Raw genomic sequence first — 19181 nt, forward strand, 5'->3', positions numbered from 1 at the left:
TTAATAATGACAACAAAAATGGCTTGCATTTCTACTTTAAACTTAGTCAGAATTTATCATCACATGAGACGTAAAAATTAGAGAGGTTAAGTTTTAAGAAGCTGGGTATTTGGGTGGAGAGAGGGTGGAAAGACCCCAACATGGAGTGGTCAATAAGTAAAAGGCTGATAATACAGCCTGGGGGGCCAAATGGGAGGGATATGGTAAAAAAAAAAAAAAAAAAAATCTCCAAGAACCATACTGGGTGCACTACAGGTAGTACGCCTCTTTGGAACTAGTATAATGTGATGATGATGATGATAATAATAATAAAAGATGCTCTGCAATCCTGGAGGATGCTTAATATGCAGTGATCAGAAAAGCTAAATAGGAAAAATAAAGAGTGCAAAATAGGCTCTCTTATCCCACACACTTCCCTTGATTAACAGTATCTTTGCTGCCCATGAACTGCTAAATCACACCCAATCACAATCATTTCATCTTATCCTACTGACAAAGGTATTGTACCAAACAACAGCTCGGCTGGTAATGGATACTGTCCATTAACCCTTAAACGCTGACTGGACGTATTATACGTCGACTACAAAAAGTTTTTTTTAAATATTCGCGGAAAAATAGTTATAGGCCTAGTTCGCGAAAAATTTTAAATCACTCGCCTTGAGGGATGCTGGGAGTTCACGGATCAAGCTGTTGTTTTGTTTACAAGTGTTACCCAGGCGCGCATGCACGAATTTCTTTCTTCTCGCACTAAAAAGCATCAGCAACACATCTCAGAAATTCTTTTGTCACTTTGTCGTAATTTTTGCACTGTTCTATAATAGCCATTACATAGAGTTTTATATATAAAAATGGTTGTAGCTTTTATCAGTTTTGAAATATTTTCATATAAATCACAATAAGTGCCACAATTTCAACTTCGGTCAACTTTGACTCGACCAAAATGGTCGAAAAATGCAATTGTAAGCTAAAAATCTTACATTCTAGTAATATTCAATCATTTACCTTCATTTTGCAATAAATTGGAAGTCTCTAGCACAATATTTCAATTTATGGTGAATTTTTGAAAAGCACTTTTTCCTTACATCCGCACAGTATCTCTGCTGAAAATCTCAGAAATTCTTTCGTCAGTTTGTCATAATGTTTGCACCGTTTTATATTTGCCATTACATAGGTTTTTATATATGAAAATGTGCACAATTTCATGTAGAAAACAACCAAAAAAAACCCATGGTTGTAGCTTTTATCAGTTTTGAATATTTTCATATAAATCAAAATAAGTGCCAAAATTTCAACCTTCGGTCAACTTTGACTCGACCGAAATGGTAGAAAAACGCAATTGTAAGCTCAAACTCTTACATTCTAGTAATATTCAATCCTTTACCTTTATTTTGCAACAAATTGGAAGTCTCTAGCACAATACTTTGATTTATGGCAAATTTATGAAATAAACTTTTTCCTTACGTCCGCTCGTGGTAACTGCCGAAAATCTCAGAAATTCTTTCGTCAGTTTGTTGTAATGTTTGCGCCGTTTTATATTAGCTGTTACATAAAGTTTTATACATGAAAATGTGGGCAATTTCATGTAGAATACAACAAAAAACAACCCATGGTCGTAGCTTTTATCAGTTTTGAAATATTTTCATATAAATCACAATAAGTGCCACAATTTCAACCTTCGGTCAACTTTGACGCGACTGAAATGGTAGAAAAACACAATTGTAAGCTAAAACTATTACATTCTAGTAATATTCAATCATTTGCCTTCATTTAGCAACAAATTGGAAGTCTCTAACACAATATTTCAATTTATGGTAAATTTTTGAAAAGCACATTTTCCTTACATCCACACAGTAACTCTGCTGAAAATCTCAGACATTCTTTCGTCAGTTTGTCGTAATGTTTGCACAGTTTTATATTTGCCGTTACATAGGGTTTTATATATGAAAAGGTGCGCAATTTCATGTAGAATACAACCAAATAAAACCATAGTTGTAGCTTTTATCAGTTTTGAAATATTTTCATATAAATCACAATAAGTGCCACAATTTCAACCTTCGGTCAACTTTGACTCAACCGAAATGGTAGAAAAACGCAATTGTAAGCTAAAACTCTAGTAATATTCAATCATTTACCTTCATTTTGCAACAAATTGGAAAACTCTAGCACAATAATTCAATTTATGGTGAATTTTTGAAAAATGATATTGTTATGATACAATAAAGTTTCATACATACTTACCTGGCAGATATATACATAGCTATCGACTCCATTGTCCCCGACAGAAATTCAAATTTCGCGCCACTCGCTACAGATAGGTCAGGTGATCTACCGCCCTGCTCTGGGTGGCAGGACTAGGAAGCATTCCCGTTTTCTAATCAGATTCTCTCTTCCACCGGTCTCCTGCGGGGAGGCTGGGTGGGTCTTCAATCGTATATATCTGCCAGGTAAGTATGTATGAAACTTTATTGTATCATAACAATATCATTTTCATACATTCAACTTACCTGTCAGATATATACATAGCTGATTGACACCCTTTGGTGGAGGGCAAGAGACAGCTAACTACTGACTAGACAGGTAAACAACATATGTTGTAGGTATTTATAGACCTTGGTTCCTACCTTATTAGGTGGAAGACTTCGTGGCTACTGCCCAGGAGTCTGCTTCACCTCAAGAGCCTTAGCGAGATAGTGATCTGCGGCCAAGAGTTCTTGTGGGTCTGTCGATGGGGTTTCATCCGCTTACTCGGCAGAGCCTAACTGGCATTTGTCAATGGGTGCTAATCCGCTTATATGACAACACGCCTTCTTTAAGGAGCACACAACCGATCCCGATCACCCGATCCTAACACCCGTGTTAGTTCTAAGATTGCCAAGAGTCATCCCCGAACTCTTAGCAAACAACCAAAAACTCGATAATCACACATATAAAAATACAAAAAAAAAAAAATTTTGTACCCCTCTAAAAGTCAGTTGTCACTCGATCTCCTAGTGAAGAGAAGTGAAGGCCGCCTGTGCGACATCTAACACTTCCATGCACAGGTAATCCAAGAACACATCCGACAAGAGGGTTACATATACATATTTAAGGATCGGTGCTCACTCAATTACCCAGAACCGTCTGTGCTGACACAAACGGACCTAGAGAATAATATTTCTCATACGTAACTCGCACATCCTTTAAGTAATGAGATGCAAACACTGAGTTGCATCTCCAGTAAGTTGCATCCAAAATATTCTTAAGTGACATATATCTTTGGAACGCAATAGACGTCGCAATTGCTCTTACTTCATGAGCTCTCACTCTTAATACATTAAAAGAGTCATCAGGGCAGTTCTTATGAGCCTCGGTAATGACACTTCTAACAAAGAAGTCCAAGGCATTTTTAGACATTGGTCTTTTGGGGTCCTTTACTGAGCACCATAGACCATGTTGCGAACCCCCAAACTGCTTCTTTCTGTCCAGATAGAATTTAAGTGCTCTAACTGGGCAAAGGGATCTTTCTGTCTCTCTGCCTACCAGACTAGTAAGTCCTTTTACCTCGAAGTTCCTGGGCCAGGGATTTGAAGGGTTCTCCTTTTTGGCAAGAAAGAGAGTCTGGAATGAACAAATCGCAGGGTCTCCTTTGAAGCCAACTCGTGACTCAAGGGCGTGCAACTCGCTGACTCTTTTTGCCCTAGCGAGAGACAGCAAAAATAAACACTTTCTAGTGATATCCCGAAATGAAGCCGTATGTGGTGGTTCGAACTTCTCGGAGGACAGAAATTTCAGGACCACATCCAAGTTCCAGCTTGGAACCCTAGGTTCTACTGACTTTGATGTTTCAAAGGAACGAATGAGATCGTGCAAATCTTTATCATTCGTCAAATCTAATCCCCTGTTTCTGAAGAATGCTGAAAGCATACTCCTGTACCCCTTAATAGTCGGTACAGAGAGATGCGACTTTTCCCTCAGGAAAAGAAGGAAATCCGCAATTTCGGTCACAGAGGTTTTGGAAGAGGACAGCTTCTTAGACCTGCACCAGTTTCTGAAAACTTCCCACTTCGATTGGTACACTCGCCTAGTAGATGATCTGCGGGCTCTGGCAATTGCGCTTGCCGCCTTGCGAGAAAACCCTCTCGCTCTGACAAGTCTTTTGATAGTCGAAAGGCAGTCAGAGCAAGAGCAGGTAGATTTTGATGGTACCTCTCGAAGTGGGGTTGTTTGAGCAGATCTATCTTGTTTGGAAGAGATCTGGGGAAGTCCACTGTCCACTCCATTACCTCTGTGAACCAAATTCGGGATGGCCAATATGGGCTATCAGAGTCATCTTGGTTCCCTTCGAGGCCACGAACTTTCTGACTACTTCCCCCAGTATCTTGAATGGAGGAAAAGCGTACACATCTAGCCCTGACCAGTCCAGGAGAAAGGTGTCTATTGCATAAGCCCTGGGATCTTCTATTAGGGCGCAAAATGTGTCTATCCTTTTGGAGAGGAACGTGGCGAACAGATCTATTTGAGGCTTCCCCCAAAGATACCAAAGGCTCTGACAGACTTCCGAGTGGAGGGTCCATTCTGTAGGAAGGACCTTGAACCTCCTGCTGAGTCTGTCCGCTCTCACGTTCCTCTCCCCTTGGACAAATCTTGTTAGGAGAACTACATTCCTTTGATTCGCCCAAATCAGCAGATCTCTTGCTAGTTCGTATAGGGCGAGAGAGTGAGTTCCTCCTTGTTTTTTGACATAAGCCAGAGCGGTAGTATTGTCGGAGTTTATCTGTACCACTTTGTCTCTGACTATGTGCTCGAAGCTCTTTAGCGCAAGGTGAATTGCTAATAGCTCCTTGCAATTTATGTGCCATGACACCTGTTCTTCCGACCAGGTGCCTGACACTTCTTTGGATCCTAAGGTCGCACCCCAACCTGTCTCCGACGCGTCTGAGAACAATGTCAGGTTTGGGTTCTGTACTTCCAGGGATACTCCTTTGTTCTCTTCTAAGGGGGTCAACCATCACCTTAATTGGTCTTTTATTTCCGCTGAGATTGGAAACGTGTTCGAGAGCTGTCCTGTCTTCTAACTCCAACTCCTTCTCAGGAAGAACTGAAGCAGACGGAGATGTAGTCTTCCTAGAGGAAAGAACTGTTCGAGCGAGGAAAGGGTCCCCAGAAGGCTCAACCATTCCCTCGCTGAAGTGCGCTCTTTCTCTAAGAAGCTCAATACTGTGGTACAACCTTTCCTTATTCTCTCGAGAAGGAAATACTCGAAAACCCCGAGAATCCATCTGAATCCCCAGATAGACTACGTTCTGGCTGGGGACCATCTGAGATTTCTCGAGGTTTACGATCAATCCTAATGCTTTCGTCAATTCCAAAGTTGTTGACAGATCCTCCAACCACTGCTTTTGAAGACCTGGCCCTGGATGAGCCAGTCGTCCAGGTATAGGGAGACGTTTTATGCCCTTTCAATGATGTAGGTGTCTTGACACATTTTTCATCAAGTCTGTAAAGACTTGGGGAGCCGTGGATAGGCCGAAACACAGGGCCCTGAACTGATAGATCCTTCCCTCGAACATGCGCGTTACAAATTCATACATCATTTTGTGATAATATTTTCTCTGTGTTGCTTTGATCATTTTACAATTTGTTATATATCAAAATCACTGCAATTTAGTGTACAATACAAAGAAAAAAAATGATATTGTCATGTTACAATAAAGTTTTATACATACTTACCTGACAGATATATACTTAGCTATAGACTCCGTTGTCTCCGACAGAATTTCAAATTTCGCGGCACACGCTAAAATACCGGTAGGTCAGGTGATCTACCGCCCTCCCTGGGTGGCAGGACTAGGAACCATTCCCGTTTTCTAATCAGAATTCTTCTCTTCCACCTGTCTCCTGCGGGGAGGCTGGGTGGGCCATTAATCGTATATATCTGTCAGGTAAGTATGTATAAAACTTTATTGTAACATGACAATATCATTTTTATACATTCAACTTCCCTGCCAGATATATACTTAGCTGATTAGCACCCATTGGTGGTGGGTAAGAGACAGCTAACTACTGAAATAGACAGGTAAACAACATATGTTGTAGGTATTAATAAACCTTGGTTCCTACCTTATTAGGCTGAAGACTTCGCGGCTACTGCCTTGGAGTCTGCTTAGCCTCAAGAGCCTCAGCGAGATATTGATCTATGGCTAAGAGTTCTTGTGGGTCTGCCAATGGGGTCTTATCCACTTACTTGGCAGAGCCTAAAGGCCTTTGTCATTGGGTGCTATTCCACTAACATGACAATACACCTTGTTCAAGGAGTACAACACCGATCCCGATCACCTGATCCTAACATCCATGTTAGTTCTAAGATTGCAAGGAGTTATCCCCGAACTCCTTACAAACAACCAAAAACTCGAAACATAATTACACTTTCATTTATACAAAATATACAAAAAAAAATTTTGTACTCCCCGACTAGCCATACATATTCCTTGATCCCTACAGCAATGACACTATGCGCCCGTGGCGACATCCGTGAGCTTGCTAATAGAAAACCAAACACATATCTGACAAGAGGGTTTATGTAAGATAAAATCAAATACTTTAAGGATCAGTCTTTGCTCCAAGACCCAGCACTGTATCTGCTGATACAAAAGGACCTAGCGAGAAGCACTTCTCATAGGTCACTCTCACATCCTTCAGATAATGAGATGCAAACACTGAATTGCACCTCCAATATGTAGTCTCAATGATATTTTTTAGAGACATATTCTTTTGGAACGCCAAAGACGTTGCTACCGCTCTCACCTCATGGGTCTTGACCTTTAGAAGACCGAAGGATTCCTCCGAGCAGTTCTTGTGAGCGTCCGTAATAACGCTTCTCACAAAGAAAACCAAGGCGTTCTTGGACATGAGTCTTTTGGGGTTCTTCACCGCACACCAAAGACCTTGTTGACAAGCTCCCATCTGTCTCTTCCTCTCTAAATAATATTTAAGAGCTCTCACTGGACAGAGAGACCTCTCTATCTCTCTGCCTACGAGGTTAGATAGGCCTTTTACCTCAAAACTTCTGGCCAAGGTTTTGAACGGGTTTTCGTTCTTTGCCAGAAAACATTGTCCTGGAAAGAACAGATGGCAGCATCTCCTTTGAACCCCACTGTGGAATCCAGAGCGTGCAATTCGCTCGTCCTCTTGGCTGTAGCGAGAGACACCAGGAACAAGCATTTCCTAGTGACGTCGCGGAAGGAAGCCAGATGTAAAGGCTCGAATTTATCCGATGAAATTAGGATTTCAGGAAACCCAACCGTCTAGATTCCAACTAGGTGTTCTAGGAGTAGCTGCCTTTGAAAGTCCCCCTCAAAGGATCTAATCAGATCGTGTAAGTCTTTGTTGCTAAGCAATATCTAGCCCTCGATTCCTAAATACTGAAGACAGCATGCTTCTGTATCCCTTTATTGTTGAGACAGATACGGTGTGATTCCTCTCTCAGAAAGAGGAGGAAATCGGCAATATTCACTATAGAGGTACTGGAGGAGGACAGCTTCTGACTCTTACACCACCTCCTAAAGACTTCCCACTTTGATTGGTATACTCTTCTCGTCAAAGCTCTGCTGGCTCTAGCGATAGAGCCCGCAGCCTTGCGAGAAAAGCCCCTCGCTCTGACAAGTCTTTCGATAGTCGAAAGGCAGTCAGAGCGAGACCTGGGAGGTTGAGATGAAACCTCTCGAAGTGGGGTTGTCTGAGTAGATCTGGTCTGTTTGGAAGAGATCTGGGGAAGTCCACTATCCACTCCAGTACCTACGAACTTCCTGAGCACTTCCCCCAGGATCTTGAACGGGGGAAAGGCGTATGCGTCCACACCCGACCAATCCAGGAGAAACGCGTCTATTGCGAAGGCTCTCGGATCTTCCACTAGAGAGCAAAATATCTCTATTCTTTTGGAGAAGAACATTGCAAACAGGTCTATGTGAGGTCTCCCCCACAGGGACCAAAGACTTCGACACACTTCTTCGTGTAGAGTCCATTCTGTGGGAAGGACCTGATTCCTCCTGCTCAGTCTGTCCGCTCTCACATTCTTGATCCCTTGAACAAATCTTGTGAGGAGAGTTATGCCTCTCTCTTCCGTCCAGGTTAACAGGTGTCTTGTTAACTGATAGAGGGAGAAAGAGTGCGTGCCTCCTTGCTTGCGTATGTAAGCCAGAGCCGTGGTGTTGTCCGAGTTTATCTGTATCACCCCGCCCAAAAAAAACCTGCCTTCTGACTATCTCTTCGAAGAACTTTAAGGCTAGGTGTATGGCCACTAGTTCCTTGCAATTGATGTGCCAGGACACCTGTTCCTTTGTCCAGGTGCCTGACACCTCCCTCGCTCCTAGCGTCGCTCCCCATCCCGACTCCGAAGCGTCGGCATATAACACTTGGTCTGGGTTCTGCAGGGCAAGCGATACGCCTTCGTTCTTTTGAAGAGGAAGGATCCACCACTTCCCAAAATGATCTTTTCTTCTTGTGGAAGTTGGAAGATGTCCGAGAGTTGTCCCGTCTTCCAACTCCACACCCCTTTCAGGAAAAACTGAAGAGGGGCGAAGGTGAAGCCTCCCCAGAGAGAAGAACTTTTCTAGTGAGGACAGGGTCCCTAAAAGGCTCAGATAATCCCTCGCTGAACTGGTCTTTCTCTCTAAGAAGCTCGAGATTTTCGACAAACCTCGAGTGATTCTTTCTCGCGAAGGATTTATTACTCGAAAACCCCCGAGAATCCATCTGAATCCCCAGATAGACCAAGCTCTGGCTGGGGATCAGCTGCGACTTCTCGAGGTTGACGAGTAATCCCAGCGATTCTATCATGTTCCTTGTTACTGATAAGTCCTCCAAGCACTGAATCTCCGACTTGGCCCTGATCAGCCAGTCGTTCCAAGTAGAGGGAGATGTTTATTCCCTCTAGGTGAAGCCATCTTGCCACATTCGCCATCAGGTTGGTGAATACTTGCGGAGCTGTAGACAGACCGAAGCACAGAGCCCTGAATTGAAAAATCTTGTCTCCTATTACAAAACGAAGATATTTCTTTGACAAATGGTGAATTGGAACGTGGAAATATGCGTCTTGCAAGTCCAGAGAGACCATCCAATCTCCTGGACGAAGAGCCGACATTACTGAAGCGGACGTTTTCCATGCGAAACTTCTTTTTCTGAACAAAGCGATTCAGAGCGCTTACGTCCAGAACTGGTCTCCACCCCCCCGATGCCTTTGGTACTAGAAAAAGGCGATTATAAAATCCTGGGGAGTGTGGATCCTGCACAAGTTCGATGGCCTCCTTTTCCCACATTTGTTCCACCATTTCTCATTACAGGGTCTCTGTACCTCGCTGACAGTTCCCGAGGCGTAGATGTTAGGGGAGGGCTGTTCTCGAAGGGGATTACATATCCCTTCTTTAGGACCGACACTGACCACGGGTCGGCTCCCCTTTTTGCCCATACTCCTGCAAAGTTCAGGAGTCTGGCGCCCACTGGTGCTTGAAGGAGCAACAAGTCATTTGGTTTTCTTGAAAGGCCTAAAGGAAGACCTTCCTCTCTTGTCAGAGCTCTTCTTTTTTTTTTCTGGCAGGGGGACGAGCCGCTGTACCTCCACGAAGGGCTGCTGAGGAGGACGAGAGTCCTTCTTAATCGCCGACACTACAGGGCGTCCTTTCTTGGACGTTTGTGTTAGTAGGTCCTGTGTCGCCTTCTCAGTTAGCGAGCGAGATATATCCTTCACTAACTGAAGAAGGAAACAGATGATCCGATAGGGGAGCGAACAATAAAGCAGTCCTCTGGCTTGGAGAAACCCCTTTTGATAATAAGGATCCATATACTGATCTCTTTTTCAGGAGACCAGCACCAAAAGGGACGCCACTTCTCCCGAACCGTCCTGTACTGCCTTGTCCATGCAAGACAGGACGCTATGGAGATTCTCTGGGTTTTTAAGAAACTCCGGATCTTTAGATTTGTTGGCCAGAACTCCGAGTGACCAATCCAGAAAGTTGAACACACCTCTAAAAGTGACAAAAAGTCCCTTTAGAAAGTGGTTCAACTCCGAAGTGTTCCACGTCGCTCTGACCGATCCTAAGGAGTGACGTTCTAGAGGCCTCCACTAAATTGGAAAAGTCCGGCATCTGCAGAGGCAGGCAGAGAAAGACCCATAGTCTCTCCTGTTCCATACCAAATGCCTCTCTTTCCATGTAGTTTGGAATGGAGGCATGCAGAATACCGTCTTTCCTAACGCTTTCTTCTTGTCCATCCAAGAATCTAAAGAATGGAGTGCCTTCTTCATCGAAATTGCAGGCTTCATTTTCAGAAAGGCCGAAGATTTTTGCCGTAGCCGAGCTCGAAAAAGAGAGAACGAGGAGAAGGAGGAAGCCGTGGGCCCCCAAAGAAACTAAGAAGAGGTCCCCCCCCCTCCCCAAAAAGAAACTCTTGCAGCAATAATGAGGCTAAGACCTTATAGCTCGAGAGTCCCTCATTTGCAGGAGGTTCGTCATCAGACAAATAGTCTAAACCTCGGTCAGGCGAAGGAGAAAGTTCACGTTTGGAGGGAGAGTCCTTCCAAGACCTCCTACGATCTGAAGGAGAGGAACTCCTATTTGGAGAAGAGTCATAAATTCCAGGAACGAGTCTCCGACTCCTGCCTCCTGGCTCTTGACTCTTTGCCTCCTGACTCCTGCCTGCTCCTGACTCCTGCTCCGGACTCCTGCCTCCTGACTCGGACTCCTGGCTCCTGCCTCCTGATCGTCCTGCCTCTTGGCTCCTGGCTCCTGCCTCCTTGGCCTCCTGGCTCCTGCCTCTTGACTCCTGACCTCCTGCTCCTGCCTCTTGCCTCCTGCTCTTGCCTCCTGGCTCTCTTGCCTCCTGCCTCCTGCCTGGATGCCTCCACACTCCTGGCTCTTGGCTCCTGCCTCCTGGTTGACTCCTCACTCCTGGCTCTTGGCTCCTGCCTCCTGGGTGACTCCTCACTCCTGGCCGGTGCCAGACATCTGAAAGGTTCATCCGGTTTCGTACAGGAAACCTCACCTCGAGTAGGAGTATCGATCCTGGCGGCAGATACCTCCATACGCCTGGAGGATCTTTTGATCGGAAGGGAAGAGTCTTTCCTTCTAGGAGGTTCCTTTGACAGAACTCCTACAAAAGACGAGATCTGCTCTTGCATCGCCATCATGAATCTCTTCGTAACCTCCTCTTTATCCTCTTCGGGAGGAGGGGAAGGAGGAGGGGAGGAGTCCGTAGCCTCCACCTCCTGCCTCCTTCTCACTCTGGTTGAAAGAATGGCTCTTCTTGCCTTCTTCACGTCCCGAAGGAGGACTCCTCAGGAGTTTTCGGGCTCGAATCAATAGTCGGAGCCTTCCCACTCCTCTTGAGTGGCCGAGATCGATCAGAATCCCTCCAATCATGTCACGGAGATGAAGATCCCGACGACGAAAAACACTCACGCAGGACGCTTTTACAATAGCGATCCTTGGCAGTCTGGGGTGTCACAGAAACCGCCGAAGGACACACCTGATCGGGTGGGGATTCTCCACAACCTCCTTTCGGTTTTCGACATTCCTTCTCCTCTGGGCATGTGAGCTTGGAAGAGGTCTAGACCTAGGAGTGTTGCTGAGCCGACCAGATGCCCCCTCCACTACACTGGGGACACTCATATCACTGTCCACTGAATAATCACTAGCCTTACCTTGTATGGCAGCCATTATTGTTTTCCATCAACTTGAAGACTTGCTTTTAGATCCGCAAGTTCTTTCGCTGAATCTACAGGTTCTGCAATAGGTAGAAGGGGCTGCAATGGAAGGAGAAATAGCAAATACTACCCTTGGGGAAGATCCCAAGCTAGGTAACTAGTTCAGAATCTAGAACTACTTAAACTTCTATAAGAAGCCTTCCTCACTCTTTCTCTCTCTAACTTTTTTAAATAATTAGTTAGATTCTTCCATTCGTTCTCACTCCAAATTCTCACATTCCTTGCAAGTATTAGTAAAAGAACATTCATACTCCCTGCAACCCTTGCCATACCGTGTGAGGGTCTACCGAAGCTTTCGGCAACCTCACCTTACAGCCTACATTCACACAACGTCTCACAACCATTCCAGAGTCAGACATTTTTAAAGAAAAATCCAAAATCAAGTCCACAAAAGCGTATGCCAATCCAACAATCAGATACGTCACCAAAAGTCGGTCAAGAAGATCAATTGCCGGTGAAAAAACGAAAAACCAATCGAGAGAACCAACAACAATGTTTGATGGCTCGTGGACGACAGAAGAATTCTGATTAGAAAACGGGAATGGTTCCTAGTCCTGCCACCCAGGGCAGGCGGTAGATCACCTGACCTACCGGTAGCGTGTGCCGCGAAATTTTGAAATTCTGTCGGAGACGACGGAGTCTATAGTAGTATATCTGGCAGGGAAGTTGAATGTATAAAAATAACTCATTAGCTTTAATCGTTTTGCTCACCGCGATTTGTATACAATAATATATGAAATTTTTTTTTGTGCTGTCATATATTCCAATATTTATATATGATAGATATTTTTTTCATTTCTGATGACTGCATACTAAACTTCAAAGGCAATGACAAAAAAAGGAGCCAAAAATGAACTCTTAATCTTAAAAACTAAGTGTGCTGTGATTTATTCTAAAAAAAATTTTATTCCGCTTCGGCGCTAACTCCCGAACGCCGCTTGCATACGAGAGACCCTTTGGTAAATAGCAGCTTGGCGTTTAAGGGTTAACCACAAAATCTCACTATGATATGGAAGCTCATTATAAGGATTTTCCTAGAACACTGATCTGCTGGAATGCCCTGAGATTTATATAGAGAAATAAAGCTGGAACACAAGTAATTAGAAAGAAAAAGATCTGAATTTTCACTTACATAAGAACTTTATGTACTATATAATGTGAACTTGCAACAGATAAGGCATTGCAGCATCTTTCACTGCAATTGCAGTAGTATTCCCATACTTGAGCGCAGCATTTGCATAATGACTAACTGATGTGCTTAACCCTGGTAAACTCTTGTCAAACTGGAAATAAATACCATATATGTGGTATTTTGAGTTAATCATCTACTATACCATACATTAAGATCTACATATATGACAATATCATCACTGGAATGTCACTAAAATTACAAAAGAAAATAGCAATACTTACAGATTCCTTCATTATGGGAATATATTTTACTGCTGATTCTAGCCCAGCCCAAAAATATGCAACTGCTACTTCAAACCAACTCCAAACTAGCAGGAGATATGGTTCTGCTAAATCGCATCCCTTGCTGTAGTAGAAAGGTATGTTATGTACACACCATCTGCAAACATTAACTTTCCATTAGTAAACAGCATCTGAAATGCAATAGTTCACAAAAGCCGATGAGAAACTTCATGCACAGTATAGTAGTTCTGTTTGTTAAACAAATTGGATAGATGAAAAACAGCTGTAACAAAACTTTATGTCTTAGGATTTTTTTTATGGCAATAGGTATTGTAAACACTGCTTAAAAAAAAAGAAAACCATGAACCAGGCATTTATAACTTCCAAATGTAACCACTATAAATTTCTTCAAAAATTATGAAGGATTATTAACAACCCCTTCACTGTGCACATTTTAGTATGCTAGTGAATGGGTCTACTTAATTTTGGTAAATAATTTCATCCATTCAATCATTTCCAAGCTGGTCCTCCTTTACTAACTCTGCATCTGTTATCAATGCAGAACTCATCAGTTCATATTACAAAATATTATAACTTTTACAGACTAAAAGTGCTATTGAAACCCTAACAAAACTTCTTCAAGAAAACCCTCTACAAGATATATTTAGAACAATAATTGAAAAATTTATACAAATGCTGAAATATGACAAAACGCTGTAGGTATGAAAAAAGTAAGGGAGCAGATAAAGTAGCAAAAACTGCATCTACCAACTTCATCAAATGTGGCAAACCCTCGAAGATACTATCCTGAGTTATATCTAGTTGTGCCTTTGTTTTAGATCAAATGGTCATCAGCCAATAATCACAAGTTAGATTTAATGGGCAAACTTGAGCAGGCATGAACATTAATGGGCAGGAGAGCTTGATGTGATAAGCAATGTTCTCAAACCAAAACTGAAGGTGACTGCCAAAATGTGAGCGTGAGTGCAAAGCCTCACTGATTTCAAGGCTTCCAAAGACTGGTTCTTCCAGTTCAAACTTTGATATGATCCAATTACCCTTGGTTGACACTCAAATTCTGTTTGTTTTCACTTACTTCACATTTCTCAGTTTTATCTATCCTTCCCCTCCAACCACTGTTTTTGAACCCAACTCCATGCATATTCTGCATATGCTACTGCAATCCTATTTTCTGTTATTACTGTGTTGTTCATGCTTTGTCATGTACCTGTGCTTACTGGCTCACAAAAATGTGTCCCATCACTAGTATACTGTTTGACAAATGTGTGAAGATCACACATACAAATGTGAAGAAAAACATACAAATTTTACTTATTACTGCATTATTAACATGCCACTGAGAACCATTTTTCTTTAACAGGTCACATACACAATTAATAAAATACTTGAAAATGTGTGAAAATTTACTTTAAAATATAACATTTTAATATTTACTAGAAAAATTAAAACTAAAAAAAAAGGTAACAAACAAACCGTCTCTACTCAAGAAGAAAAATATACGTACTTATTACTTGATCATTATCATGCCACTGAAACACCATTTTTCTTTAACTGATCTCATACACAATGAATAAATACTTGAAAATTGTGTGAAAATCACTTCAGACATAATTAAAATTTTGATAACTACTGAAAAAATAAAACTTAAAAAAAGGAAAAAGGAATTCTTTACTCATGAAAAAAAAGACAAACAAAAACATTTAACACTTTACTGATCGTGTCATGCCACTGTGGGTATTTATTTATATTCCCAAAATTTAACATTCCTTAGTTGGGTTCAAACTTAGCAATTAACTCATTTGTTAGTGCTGCTTTTGAGGCAATTTCACTATGAAGATACATATATTCACTATAGCTGTGTATGAAATTGAGGAATTTTCTGCATTTTATTTAAAATTTTAGTGAAAATACATTCTAAAATTGTACTAGAACCCTAAGTGTGAAAGAAATTATGCTAAGCTCCAATTGTTGGGTCAAATTATGCTAAAAAACATGAAACTATGCTACATTTGGTAGCACTGGATGACGCCAACTAGCGGCGGCTAGCGGAAACAGTTTTGTTTACAAACATCATATGGTCAGGGGTCGGAAACTGGTTTTTTGGTTGAAAACAGATACAAAGTTTATTGGAAATTTAGTGGCAAAATCTGATTATGTCGAGTTCTAATACGGTCGTGAACCGGGGATCTACTGTACTTAGTAGTTTTAAGAGATTGGAAAATTTGTTCATGAACCAAGGCAATTTCTTGCAAAAGATCCATGTAACATGGATTAATCTGCCCCACACCCTGCAACTGATGGCAAATTGAAACTTTTGTAACAATAACAGCCTAAATTGCACACAATGACTGGCATAACGTCAAATGAGACAATCCTCACCTATCAGCCTACTACCTGTTTAACAACTGCTTGAACTTGTGACCAGCTCTCCAACTACCTACTACTCTACACATTACAAGAACTGTAGTACATGTAAATTACAGGTTCCATAGGCAATCATATGAATGTCTGTCTGTTTATCCTCTCAATCTCTTTCTTTACAACTAGTATATAAATAACAATATCTCTTCTGCTTTTCCATAAAAAGATTTTTCTTTTTCTTTTTAAGTAGACATACAAGACTTACTGTAGGTTCTTAGGGCCAATTAGCCACTTTTACTATTATTGCTGTGTCAACTATGCTGACTTTGTGCCTACACAGGTTCATGATAACAGTGTCATCGCAGGCATTGAAATTTCATCATCCTCCTGCCTTCACTACTCAAGAATTTCCCCCCATCCAGCCCCCACCATCCCATTCCTCCAATGTATAACTTGGACAGTGACAATGAATTTATGACATCTTAAATTTACCAACAAAATGAAAATAAAAAATAAAATTGTAAGTTAAACATAAGGATTTACTTAAATGCTTGTGCTACATTATCACAATAAGATTTTAAGAAATTTTAATTAATTAACATTACATAAATGATTGTGCTTTTGTTATGTACAGTCAATGTGTAAGCCTAACCTCTAGACTAGCCAGCATGTGTATATATACGTGTTGATGTATCAAGGTAAACTGTGCATAATTTTTATACATATAACCTCTCACAAGAAAAATGCAATATAGCTTACCTATACACTTGAATGGTCACAAATCTGAGAGATCTGCCAAAGGCTTCTACATATGGAATAAGTCCTGCTCTTTCTAATGTTAAACCTACTTTGGAACCTGAAAAAGATTTGAACAAATTAAAAATTTATCAAATTGTGCACTATGGCCTTTATTTCAATTAGACATCATACAATGAAAATTCAGCTTAGGAACTTATCTTTAATACTCTACTAAGATTAATGTTGGCCAATTATAGGTATATAACAATAAACCTTGCTTGGTAGATTAGGAATAAAATCATTAAATGAGTGTTCTATCATAAAATATCTTTTTAAAAAATGAAGGTGCATTACCGGTAATCACATTTCACAATTCACTGCCCTTCACAGAACCAGATAAACATAGTTGTTGATGTAACTTGAAAAACTCATTTTGGGATGTTGAAAATCTCAAGCATTCAATAAAATTTTTCCTTGGCAGATGGGAGTTCTTGCAATAACATAGTTCAACCATATCACTCAGCTAAAATATTTCATTTTCATAGGGTTACCTGAAGCTGAGAGGGTAATTGTATTGCTCTTTGTGGAAACTTGGTAATTTCAGATAAATAATTAGTATAGTTTAATGGAGAAAATATAAGCAATATTGTTTCACGAGTAGATTTTGCTGACTGTAGCCAGTTACATAAATGAACATCCACAATAATGAGACTACCCATATTAATAAAGAAAAACTTAGTACATTGTCATCCATTTCATTTTACAGAGGACACTGTCTAAAGGTAGAAAAGTTTTACAACCCAACAGATAAGCAGTTCAGCAAAGACCCTCATCATGAAAAAGATATGTAGTATGTAACAGCAACTTGGTTCATTGATAACAAAGGCAATGTTAAAGCACCATTCACATATGAAAATTCAATCATACAAAATATTATCAAAATAAAGTGTCATTGCAAGGTAATTATATAATAATAACAATACAATAAAGGAAACAGGAGTATGTGCTATAAACTGCAAGTATTGCTCACAAGTTGTACATATTGTATAACACTGCTGGGAGAATGATCACGCCATGGACAAAAATAATGAAGGAAGTCATAGTATAGGGGGCTTTGGTAAGAACAGTATTTGGAATAACACAGACAATATTATAGTAGTCTTTAACCAAGAACACAGACACACAAACTAGTCTGAAATTCCATAAACTTAGATTTAAACCAGTTTCTTTATGCCCCTGATACAGTTTCCCTTTGTCTCTCTCCAAACAGATTGCTGAAAGAGCAACTGTCACAGAAACACTAGGCACCTGTGGTGAGGCTGATTATATAAATCACATGAACCCCATGAATGGTTAACACATAGATGAGAGGCAGCAATTAGGATTATCTCTATGTTTGGTTACCTCAGTGTTTGGCAAGCATATACAAGGCAGCATCCATAACCTGACCACCAATTCATAAAACTTTCTATAAACTTCTACCAGATTTTGTACAGAATTCCATGACTTTTTCATCTGTTTTCATATCTATCATTAGTTGGCTGAAAAGGCCCATGGTGCAGACAGTTGAAAGTTATCATTTTACTGCTGGCCTGCAGTATTTCTAAATACTGTACACTTAAAACAAATGCAGTACAGGTAGTCCCCGATGGAAGAATTTTTGTATATTTTTGGAGGAAATTCTACAAGATCATGGACGCACACTTCACCAAGAGTAAGGTATATCAACTGGGAAGTTTTCAAGACAATAAATGGAGTAAAGGTAAGGCTTTCATCCCTTTATTTCTTATTTTTGGCTATTTCTTAAAATGGAGTTCCAGCTTCTGTCATTTCCAGGTTTACATCGAGCTTCTTGAACGGTACAACCCCAGATGTAGCCCAGGGACTGCCCATATTATTGTGGATATTCACTTATAATTTATGGTCACAGAAAAGTGACTTACGTTCTTCAACCTATCTTAATGTTTACTTTAGTGGCTATTCATTCTTAATTTACCTATCATTTTTTTCCAAATTCAACAATTTTATATGTACAAAATCTTACTATTTTACCTGAGCTTTGTTTTTTATCTTAAATTCAGTTCAATGCAAGCATCGTACTTTTTAATTTTTCAATGTTCCTATTAGGAAATTTCAGGCAAAAAAAATATATTAACTTCATAAGCAGTTTGGTGTAAAATTACACCTAAAGCATCACAATTTTGAAATAAGGCATTCCTCACTTTACTTCCAACAGTTCAGCTGACCAGGAATTCTACTCAATCTGACATTTCATAAACGTTAATTCAACTTAATCTAATACTTTCAACACACTAATTAATATTAACAGATCCCATTTCCTTACAGCAAAACTGACATTTTGGTTTAGCATTATAAATGGGTGATAAAATTCAAGACTAACCAAAGAAAGCAATAGAGCAAGGTTATTTGAAAATGAATAAAAAAGCTACAAGACAGTAATTTAGGTGTTATAATTTCATTATAACACTCATAACTCCTGTTAATAGATGCCAACCTTTTGTCTCAATAAATTTTTTAATTATCAAATTTCTTTTTTCAAAATGCTAAACGACATTAAAGCGCAACAAAACTAAATAAGATGTCTATTGCTAAAACAAATATCAATGCAACATACCATAAAATGATCCAGCTGACTTTATGTCCCAAATAATACCAATAATTAAAACCACTACCAAGATGCTCCAAAACCTCGGACCTGATGACTTTTTACTGGTCTTGACTCTTCTTAAAAGGCTTAGTAACTCCTGAAAAAAGGCAGTTTATAAATATTAACAAACCATTTCTGAGAATCTAAAGACAATAACAGCCCAAAAGTACAATAAACATATACATACTAGGTGAAATAATTTTGAATGTGGGAATGTAGCTTGAATGACAATTAATCGAAGGGTGT

At 40.4% G+C, this 19181-nt stretch overlaps 1 protein-coding gene and 1 pseudogene across 1 annotated transcript in view; one reads left to right on the top strand and one right to left on the bottom strand.

Moving 5' to 3' along the window:
* Window positions 1–19181, top strand: part of LOC135221288 (transmembrane protein 214-like) — a 324587-nt pseudogene that overhangs the window by 143808 nt on the left and 161598 nt on the right.
* The window catches only part of LOC135221583 (transmembrane protein 214-B-like), a 125121-nt gene continuing 118822 nt past the window's right edge, over window positions 12883–19181 (bottom strand). Inside the window, exons 8-11 of the mRNA XM_064259272.1 lie at window positions 18903–19032; window positions 16289–16385; window positions 13148–13304; window positions 12883–13017 (exon numbers count right to left, since the gene is read on the bottom strand). Coding sequence (XP_064115342.1) covers window positions 12883–13017; window positions 13148–13304; window positions 16289–16385; window positions 18903–19032 — 519 coding nt within the window. The remainder of the gene's footprint in view (window positions 13018–13147; window positions 13305–16288; window positions 16386–18902; window positions 19033–19181) is intronic.

The sequence above is a fragment of the Macrobrachium nipponense genome, chromosome 2, assembly GCF_015104395.2.
Source record: "Macrobrachium nipponense isolate FS-2020 chromosome 2, ASM1510439v2, whole genome shotgun sequence".
NCBI lineage: Eukaryota > Metazoa > Arthropoda > Malacostraca > Decapoda > Palaemonidae > Macrobrachium > Macrobrachium nipponense.